The sequence below is a fragment of the Microplitis mediator genome, chromosome 5 (assembly GCF_029852145.1).
Source record: "Microplitis mediator isolate UGA2020A chromosome 5, iyMicMedi2.1, whole genome shotgun sequence".
NCBI classification, from domain to species: Eukaryota; Metazoa; Arthropoda; class Insecta; order Hymenoptera; family Braconidae; genus Microplitis; species Microplitis mediator.
In genome coordinates, this window is record NC_079973.1 from 3,279,491 (window position 1) to 3,289,980 (window position 10,490).

Below are 10,490 nucleotides of genomic sequence, written 5' to 3' on the forward strand. Positions count from 1 at the left end.
ACAATTACGTTAAAATATATATGATTATAAAAAAAAATATTAGATGTAGACAGTAAAAAATTTTTTGTTAAGTTCTATTGTGTGATCAGTTCATTTTTAACACAAGAAATGTTAATTGAAACGAAAAGAACATTTACTCGGTGCTAGACTGTAAAAAATCGGGAGTGAATGTGGAGTGGTCACGAATTTTATTTAAATTCGAATTCACTCCGTCACAGAGTTCCGGAGTTTTAGAAAAAAAAAACTCGCATGCAGAGTAAATAGGAGTTTATTTTTCCAGCGACGATTTCGGAGTGATCGGGATTTTATTTAAATCCGCATTCAATCCGATTCGGAGTTTTAATATTAAAATGAACTCCGTTTAGGAGTGAACTTCACGGCGAACCGGAGTTTTAATATTAAAATGAACTCCCTTTCAGAGTGAATTTTACTCCAATAGGATTAAATAAATACACAGACATCCGCTCTGCATTCACTCCGATTCACTCCTGATTAAATCCGTATTCACTCCGCAAATATTTTACAGTGTACTGTCCAAACAACACTTTTAAAATGTAACTTTAACATAGAGCGCTTGTTAATTTATTAAAATAACACTAATAATGTGTTGAATTCACCGTAGTCACTCGTTAAATATACATACATAAATTTTTATAAGTATCAAAATATCACAAATAAAAATGTTAAATCAACACTTTACGTGTGTCGCAGATAACATTTCAATGTGTAAAAGTTTTAGGACCGCTAACATTTTTACGATCCTGAAGTTAACAGACAGTCACAAATTTTTGGACTTTTTTTTTCAGCAAAAAAATTACAAAAAAAAAAAAACTAAAAAAATGCACATGTAGAAAATTTAAAAAACTATATGTGCAGTTTTTTAAAATTTTTTTTTATTTATAATTTATTGTTTAAAAAAAAATCCAAAGACTATTGGACGTCGGCTAACTTCAGTATCATAACATTTTTTTGTGTTAATTTTTTTTACACAAATGAATAATGTTAAGACAACATAAAAATTTGTATAAAAAACTGTTCTAACACAGAGTTTTGTCTCTGTGTTAATTTATACAAAAAATTTTTTACTGTGTAGTCAAATTGTCTCATTACTCGAAATTGTCTCTGCAGTCAATAATTACTCATTATTAAATTAATTTACATGTTTTTTTATAAAACACTACAGGTGACGTAGATGATGAAACTGCAGTAAAGCGAAAGTGTGTTAAGAAAAAGAATGAAAAAAAATTTTTAAAATAATTGCAGGATATCTTCGGAGTTAAAAAGCTGAACACAATAAACAAGTTAATGATTATGGCAATTATTGTTATTATTGGTACGATTGTTATTACAGTGATGAGATAAAACTATAAAAAGATGACCAAATATCCTCGATACTTTGAACTTGTACGTACAAGTAAATTGAAAGAGAAAGTAAAGGGGAGATGTCGCAATAGGCTTGACGTCCAGCGTCAAGTGGAGGTGAAGAAAGAATCAGTTGGTGACTGTTAATCACAACGAAAGGTTGTATATCTTTTCAAATACATTTTTACCCATATATTATTTTACGTAAGCATTGTTTGTAAATATATGTATATATACTGCATGTATAACTTGTTTATTGGTTGTAACTCGACAAATGGATTTTAATATCAAGTTTATTGATTATTTATGTTTGCAATTTCAGATCAATGCAATATGTCTGGGAAACATTTAGTACTTTTACTTGTATTAGTAAATTTTGATAAACACGTGTTATCAAAACCTACTGAGCATGTGGAATTAAGTCTAGAGACACCTAAAGAAATAATAAATAGCACGATTATAAAAGTACCCAATCGATGGGATCGTGGGATGGTAAGTTTTAGTCATTTTTTTATTTCATTATTATTATTAATATTTTAATTATTATTTTTAATAATTTAACTCTTACAACTTATATTACGATTCAGAAGTTAAAAGACAATCGGAAATTTTCGGATTTTTTGTTTTACTAGAGTATGTAGAAAATTTTAAAAACTATAGGTGCCATTTTTTCAAATATTTTTTTTTTAATGATTTATTGTTTGAAAAAAATCCAAAAATTATCAGATGTCGGCCAACTTTCGTTTCATTATATTATGATCCAGAAGTTAAAAGACAATCGGAAATTTTCGGATTTTTTGTTTTACCAGAAAATTACAAAAAAAAAAAAACTAAAAAAATGCACATGTAGAAAATTTAAAAAACTATAGGTGCAATTTTTTCAAATATTTTTTTTTTAATGATTTATTGTTTGAAAAAAATCCAAAAATTTCATCTTATATTTGATATTTATTAAGTATATAAATTATTTAAAGTCTGAATAAAACTTAAAAAATTTTTCTACACAAAAAAAATATTTTTTCTCGCCTCAAAAAAATTTTTACTTGCCCTTAGAAATTTTTTACTTTATGAATTGAAAATAAAAATTTTCCTGAGATGAGAAAAACTTTTTAAGCAAAAAAAAATTACTTACGCTAAGAAATTTTTTTTTTTTGTGTTAAAATTTTAGCATTTGTAAGAGTTAATATTTAAAAAAAATATTTATAACATAATGACTGAGCGAGTGTGAAATAAAGTAGAAAAAAAAAAATAAATAAGTAGATCGTTGAAATTGAAGACAGACTACTGAATTGTCCCTTGTAGGAACTGTTAGGCCAAATTATGGACTCACTAAGATTTGGCAGAGGGAGATTAGTGAATTTTTTGATGATGGCTAGAAACGAGATTGCTGAGCGCGCGGAGGTAAACTTTTTTAAATCTATTTTTTTAAAATAAAGAAAAAAAAAATTCAAATTAAATATCAGTAGAGTCGCTAACAAATATATTGAATCATAACTTATTTGAATCACGTGCCAAAAATCACTACTTTGAAATATTTGTACAGTTAAATATATAAATATTTATGTATAATGAGAGTGAAAATGAGTAGAGTGAAAATTACGTATTGTTTTATGAGGAAAAGTTTCACAATAACGCAATAGATAGATTTGCCAAGTTTGTAAATCACGTATAACTTAAATACTCTGTTGGAATATTAATATTAAATATATTTATTATAATACTGATGTTTATATAATTTTTCATTTATTTTTTGTTAAAGGAATTCACGAGCGAGGCGGCCAATAAATTGGTTGCGCTTTTGGCGGCGCGAGATGCGCGTAAAATAATTCAAAATAAGACTGAGAAACGCAATGCCATCAGTCCAAAAATAGAAATAAGTACGACTGTCAACACACCAATAAAAATAGGACCTTTGGACGATTTTTTGCCGCCCAAGACGCGTGAAACCTCACGATTAGAGAGCGAAACTGGGCAGTCGTTATTTGAATTTAAAAAACCTAAACCAGTTCAAGGATTTCTACAGAATTTTCTGTCACCAGTTCCTCTAGTCGATAGAATAAGAGAAGAAGACAAGTATGGAAATAGTGGCGATAAGTTTATTGGAATCGGGAGGGCTCTGATAAACGGATTCGAGGGGTTCAGTAATTTTCTCAATGCCGTTGTTGAGGTAACTAATTTTTTTTTCTATTTCCATTGTTTGGTTTTTACTTCTGATGACGGTGATATCTAACGATAATTTTATTTTAATTACTCGCAGATTCCGGTAGATGCGGCAAAAAAAACTTCACGAGGAATTACAGCTGCGCTCAATCAAATCGGTGGAAAGCTAGTAGGCCTTGAGTGAAACTGAAGTTATTTATTAATTATAACTATCGATATATATATTGTGTAATTTTGTAAATATTATTATGGGTTGTTGTTATTAAAATTTTATCATTAAGAATATTTACTGTTCTGTATTTATAATTTAAATGTTTTTTGTAATTTTAAATGAATAAATAAATTGTTTTTATTAATACAATTTACGAGTCAATGAAAAATTCAATACGAATAAAAAATACGACAATCATTTAATTTTTATAAGCATCTACAGATGATTATAAATGTAAATTGATTTTTTTTTAATTTTATTAATGACAAAACTTTTATATGAAATGACAAACGATAAAATTTACTAAAATTGAACTTTACAGAAAGAAATTAAATGTTTATTACTATAGTGTTTACTTGAGATAATTTTTGCGGTAATAAAAAAGTCAAGCAATGATTTTACTCGTGTGAATTTTAAATTAAATGCAAAAAGTATTTAATTATATTAAAAAAATTTTAAGTTATGACTTATGACATTTTAATAATTTTTCATTGATACGTAAGACGACCAAACTTTGAACAGTTATCACACAGTATTCAGTTACCACAAAAAAGATTCAACTTCCCATTATGCCCCGACTTATCGTCATAAGTAACAAAATAAATTTTTCTGAGGACTTTTTTGAAAAAATAATTTTATCCATTAAAGAAAATAATTGGAAACATTTACAAAAGAAAGATCTGAAGCAAACACCGGTTACTGAAACAGTTAATGCTCAGTAGGATTGGCTAACACGTGTTAATAAAAATTTACTAATACAAGTAAAAGTAAAGAAAAAGTAAGAATGAATAAAATTTTTATTTTAAATTCTTTTTATTAAAAAGAAAATTTTTTTTTCTGCGACCGATTAAAATTTTTTAATCATAAAAAAATTCACTATATTTTTTTTTTGTGTAGAGAGTCCTATAGACACTTTCATAAAATTATACTCAACGATGAGGGAGAAGAATAAAAAACACAAAGAAGATACAAAAATTATACACTGAGAAAAATATTTTCTTCTGACAATTAAATTTTAGTTATGACAACAAAATGATTTTATTGCTCATTGCCAATCATATATTTGGTTGTTCGAAAAATATATCTTGTAATCCACCAACAATAGAAATTATTACAAACTATAAAATGTTTAGTAAAGATAATTAGGCGTTTAGTAGCAAGCATACAATCAAATTGATTAGCTGTAAAGCTCATAAGTAGTCATAATGAAATATGCGTCCCATATATGCTTCAAGTAGCAAATAATAACTCTGAAATAAGTTTCTTACCAGGGACACTACAAGAGGTGGGCGCGATCTAGTGGCGAGCACCGAACTACTCCCGCTACTTCTGCCTAACACCATGACTTTTAAATCACTAATCATTAGGTTCAAATATATATTTATTAACCTCGAACAAATATATATATTTATTCTAAATAAATATATTTTTTTGTGTCTAAGTAATATTCATTAGAGTTAATATAATAAGATTTTGCTTTAATATTTGGATTTGTTGGCACTATAAAATAGTTTAGTTGTCCATTAAATAAATATTTTTTAGGACATTTTGGGGTTTATCCTACTAGAGGACATCATAAAGAACAAAAAACGTTAGCATTATGTTGAGTTATTTCCTAGAGAAAAAAAGTTACGGGCCACATTCCTAAAAAGAACACAAGCAGTGTTATCCTCATTTATCTTCATTCATCCTTACATGGGTCTGGATTCGAAAAATAAATTTTTCTCAAGACTTTTTAGGGTTTCTCTTACTAGAGAACATCATAATAAACAAAAAACGTTAATATTATGCTGAGTTATTCCCAACAGGCAAAAATTTACGGGCTACTCTTCAGAGAAATACAGAGTGTCATCTGCCCGCATCTGCCTGACGTTGATTATTCGAAAAACAAATTTTTTTTAGGACATTTTGGGGTTTATCCTACTAGAGGACATCATAAAGAACAAAAAACGTTAATATAGTGTTGAGTTATTCTCAAGAGAAAAAAAATTACGGGCTACTTTTCCTAAAAATACGTTGCGCAAAAATCGTTTCGAACTTCGGGGACATAAAATCGATTGGCATGACTTAGAAAATAAGTTCGTGATATTTATCTTTGTAGGTCAGTTCTGGTAGGATAAAAATGAGTGCCTGGATGCATTGTTCGCTTACGAATCAATACTTTAACAGCAATTATAATATAATTGAGCTAAAACTATCGACTCGACCGGGAAATACGCGCGCCAATGTATACAAAGCTCATGACTTCATGAGCCCTGTGACAATCGATCGGCGTAAAGGACACGTATGCCACTCAACCCTTTCTGGTTGGACACCCAGAGAAATGCAAATTACAATAGAACCAATCGTAAATTATTTCTGACGTGTATGCTGCGTGCAAAAATACGAATGGATGGACGGGTATCCCTCTACTTTTTTAAACCATAATTTGAATCCCTCTCTCAAACTTTTGGTAGTAACGTATGAACAAAAATTTTTGTCAACCGGCTTTTTGTCCAGCTTTCAAACAGACATTTTTACACAATTCTTTTAGGTACGACACTGGTAGTTTTACCCGGGAAAGATTATAAAAGCGGTTTTTTTCCGGGCTCAGTTACAATCGTCTGTACCAAGCAAATAGAAATGTTCTCTGAGAAGTCAATTTCTAAATTTACTCTAATTCTCAATGATTTTATAAAAAATATAAAATTTTTTATTCGAATTATTTAGTAACCGAGATAAATTTATTTTAATTTCAAATTTAATTATATATTTTTTTAACCATTTACTTAAAAATAATTTATCGTTACTATAAATCGTCTATCAATTTATTTAAAAACTCTAATCGTAAAAACTAAGTAAATAATAATTATTGCTGTGTGTTTTTGAATAATAAAAAATTAGAAACTTACAACACATTTTCGCCATGAGATTCTTCGACGCAAAAAATTTCAATTCTTCAGCAAATTCAATTCAAAAGGTAAAAAAATCCAATATTATAAATCTTATTTCATTCAAATTTATGTGTCACTAAAATTATTTGTTGAATTTTGTCAACAGAAACTACTACTCGAATGTTTTTCCGACTGGATGATTTTTCAAAAGTACAATTTCATTGGACTGGAGGCAACGCACAATTTCTCAAACCGTTTTATAAATTTCAACACCGACTTCAAATTTCATACATCATGCGGCTACTGATCTATGGTACCGCTAATATGAATTGCTATTTTCTACTTTAAGATAAAAATTGACGTCAAGAATTTGAATAATTTCAAATTTATGAATCTTATTTCATTTGAATTTATGTGTCACTAAATTTGTTTGTTTAATTTTATCAACAGAAACTACTACTCGATTGTTCTTCCGACTGGATGATTTTTCATAAGTACAATTTCATTGGACTGGAGGCAACGCACAATTTCTCAAACCGTTTTATAAATTTCAACACCGACTTCAAATTTCATACATCATGCGGCTACTGATCTATGGTACCGTTAATATGAATCACTATTTTCTACTTTAAGATGAAAATTGACGTCAAAAATTTGAATAATTCAAAATTTAGTGAGTTATCATTTACTATTCAATTAATTATTTTCATAAAAATTCTATTTATCAATAAATATTATGCTGATGCTAGTCCGTGTTAAGAAAAATGATTTACTCCATGCTAAGTATATCTACATATTAGTCGATTCAAAATTATTTCAAGTCATTTCAAATTGTTTTGAATCATTTCAAATCATTTTTCTTAATCAGGGAGTTTGGAAATTTTTAATTAATATTGAATATGAACCAATAAACTGTTAAAGAAATATCAGGTTCATTAACTAAAGTAATGTCACCATTAAGAAAAAGATCGCTGTGATTAAAAAAACTATTACAAATAATATGCTTACTATTATAATATAGAAAATTATACTGATTTCTATGATCATATAACCAAATTAAAAATCGTCAATATCTATTTGTTTGTTTTGTCCCGATGACTAGATTTTTTCAGTACTTTTATTTCCAAAAAAAGCTCAAAATTATTTTTTATAAAATTAGTGTTCGAAATCGACTTTGAATTTATTTCTCGTCAACCGGTCAAATTTTTCTTTTAATGGCCAATTTTTGCGTTTTCGGTGTATAGAAAGTTTTCAAAAATAACATATTTTTAAATATCGATAAATTATATTGCAAAGTATATTTTAATTGACAATAAATCATTGCAATATGCACGCGATTGATGTATTTTTTTTTTATTAGATTGTGATAAATCGGCAAATTATATATTGTATCACAATATAAATTTTTATTAATGGAATCGTTTGTTTGCGACACTTTTTCACTTACAGTTTTCTTGAGTAAATTACGATCGTAATATTCGTGATATTTATTATCGCGCAAGTCCTTTAGACTTTCGACATTATGATGATCTAGTCTTGTTAAAAGAGATGTTAATTGTCCTTTCAAAACTGGATAAAATAATAATAGAAATAAGAACGCGCTCAAAAAGGTTATTTGCATTGACAGTCTTTCTATTGGTGACATTATTCTCATATTTAATATCAATCAAAAATTAATTACAATAGTATCAGCGTAATAATATTTATTGTTAAGTAAAATAATTATTTGATTAATTAATAAAATATTAACCGATGAAAAAAAATTCAAATTATAAAAATTCGTGATTCCGTAACTTTTAAGTAAAAATATTTTTCAATATGTCAATATACTTTCAAACATTTTGTAGTACTAAGTAAACTTATTGCTACCGAATGCGTGAAAAGCTATGGGCACATAAAAAAAATTTTTTTGAAAACTGACTGTCACTAAAGTTTGTAATTTTTAATTTCTCTTCATCGACTACTAGTTAATTTATTATTTGGGTAATTAATTTATTTAATTACATGTATTACTGCGCTCATTTTATTTAGAATACTTTTTTATTGATATTGAATATAAGAAAAATGTCACCAATTATCAGACTGTCAATGGAAATGATATTTTTGAGCGCATTTTTACTCCTTTTATTATTGTATCCAGTTTTGAAAAGACAAATATCAACTCTTTTAACAAAACCACATCATCATAATGTCGAAACTTTAAAAGATTTGCATGATAATGATTGTCATGGTTATTACGATCTTAATTTACGCAACGAAATTGTAAAAGAAAGAGTGTCGCATACATACGGTTTTGTCAATAAATATCAATATCCTGATATGAAATGTAATTTTTCGATTTATTGCTGTCTATTGGTAAAAAATACATCAATTCCGTGGATATTGCAATGATCGCTTGTTAATTACGGTGCGTTTTACAATATAGTTTATATATATATGAAAATATTATATTTTAAAGACTTTTTGTACATTGGGCACGCAAAAATTTGACATTAAAAGAAAAATACGATCAGATGATCCGCAATATATTTGAATTTACTTTCAAATTCTAGTTTAATAACAAAAAGTTTTGTGTTTGTTTTTGAAGAATAAATGTTATGGAAAAAAACTACTTATCAGGGCACTACAAACAAATAGGTATTGGTAATTTATTAATTTGTTTATATAATTATAGAGGTCAGTGTAATTTTTAGTAATTATAATAGTAAACATAGTAATTGTAATAGTTTTTTAAATTTCGTAGACTGATTTTTAAAAATATAAAATTCGCGCCAACTGACAGTCGGTTTAAAAATTAACACAGAATATAATTGTATTGTAAACTCACATGCTATTTTTTTTCGATCCACTGAATATGTACTGGTCATGTAATGAATGAACAATAAAAATAAAAAAATTGTCAAAATTCAAAATTCTTCACACATCAAATGTTTTTAAATTAAAAAATAACAATAATTTAAACACGCAGTTGTTTGAACAAACCTTGACAGGGAAATAATATGCAAAAGGGTTTCCTAATACACTTGGAGATTTGAATTGCTCCAAGTGTATTTCAGCTAAAAAACGTCACTTAGCTGCTATTTCCCCACCAGACGATGCCAGATGATTGGGCTCAGGAATTAGGAAGATATCAGCATTAGCCATCAGCAACACTTTACACTAGCACTGAACACTTAACATTTAACTGTACCACAGACACTTTGCATAATTTAAATTTCCAAACACTGCACAATTTAATTAAACAATTACTATAAGCAGTAAATTTTATGGAAAATTACACGACGCCATTGCAATACTGTTTAAATTTAAACGTAAAGAAAGATCTGGACTAATACTGCTATTGTCGATGATACTGACTGCCGCTATTGGACCGCCAGTTGATACAAATTAATCGATTTTGCGATACTCTCGCCCCCCACTTTAGTAAAAATTTGAACGTTGAGTACAGCGACGCGTAGCAGCGACGCGCAGTAGCGCCAACTTGGCGCGAAATTTAAAAATTGAAATTTAATAATTTGATTAAAATTCATTTGTGTAAATAATTATATTAAATTGACTAAAAATTATGCCCGAAATTTTTTATTTTTCATTAATGACTTGTTCATTATTCTTTTACTCGCGCGGTAAATTTAAATATTCCAAAAATAAATTATTAAAAATTGGAGAAAAATTAAAAATCGTAAGTCAAAATGAAATGGTGGCAGAATATGTTAGAAAAAAATTTTTAATATATAAAAAAAACACGCAAGTGTTTGAACAAACCTTGGCGGAGAAATAATATGCAGAAGGGTGTCTTAATACACTTGGAGATTTGAATTAAATTGCTCCAAGTGTATTGCAGCTAAAAAACGTCACTTAACTGCTATTTCCCCACCAGACGATGC

At 27.9% G+C, this 10,490-nt stretch overlaps 1 protein-coding gene and 1 long non-coding RNA gene across 4 annotated transcripts; both read left to right on the forward strand.

The window, feature by feature from the left end:
• The first annotated feature begins 176 nt into the window (after positions 1-176).
• Positions 177-3,878, forward strand: LOC130667280 (uncharacterized). 3 transcript variants are annotated; one of them, XM_057468749.1, is made up of 5 exons: positions 177-1,521; positions 1,685-1,854; positions 2,665-2,763; positions 3,122-3,529; positions 3,620-3,878. In XM_057468749.1, exons 2-5 carry the CDS (start codon positions 1,696-1,698, stop codon positions 3,704-3,706), a joined length of 753 nt encoding a protein of 250 aa, XP_057324732.1. In that variant the 5' UTR covers positions 177-1,521; positions 1,685-1,695; the 3' UTR covers positions 3,707-3,878. The 3 variants fall into 3 exon arrangements, with proteins under 3 accessions (XP_057324732.1, XP_057324730.1, XP_057324733.1); XM_057468747.1 differs by having other exon boundaries at positions 177-1,566; positions 3,620-3,877; XM_057468750.1 differs by lacking the exon at positions 2,665-2,763 and having other exon boundaries at positions 177-1,566; positions 3,620-3,874.
• Positions 3,879-6,025: 2,147 nt separating this feature from the next.
• On the forward strand, positions 6,026-9,518 carry LOC130667281 (uncharacterized). Its single transcript, XR_008989820.1, has 3 exons — positions 6,026-6,692; positions 6,773-6,919; positions 7,057-9,518. It is a non-coding gene; the product is annotated as an uncharacterized LOC130667281 (long non-coding RNA).
• The last annotated feature ends 972 nt before the right edge of the window (positions 9,519-10,490 follow it).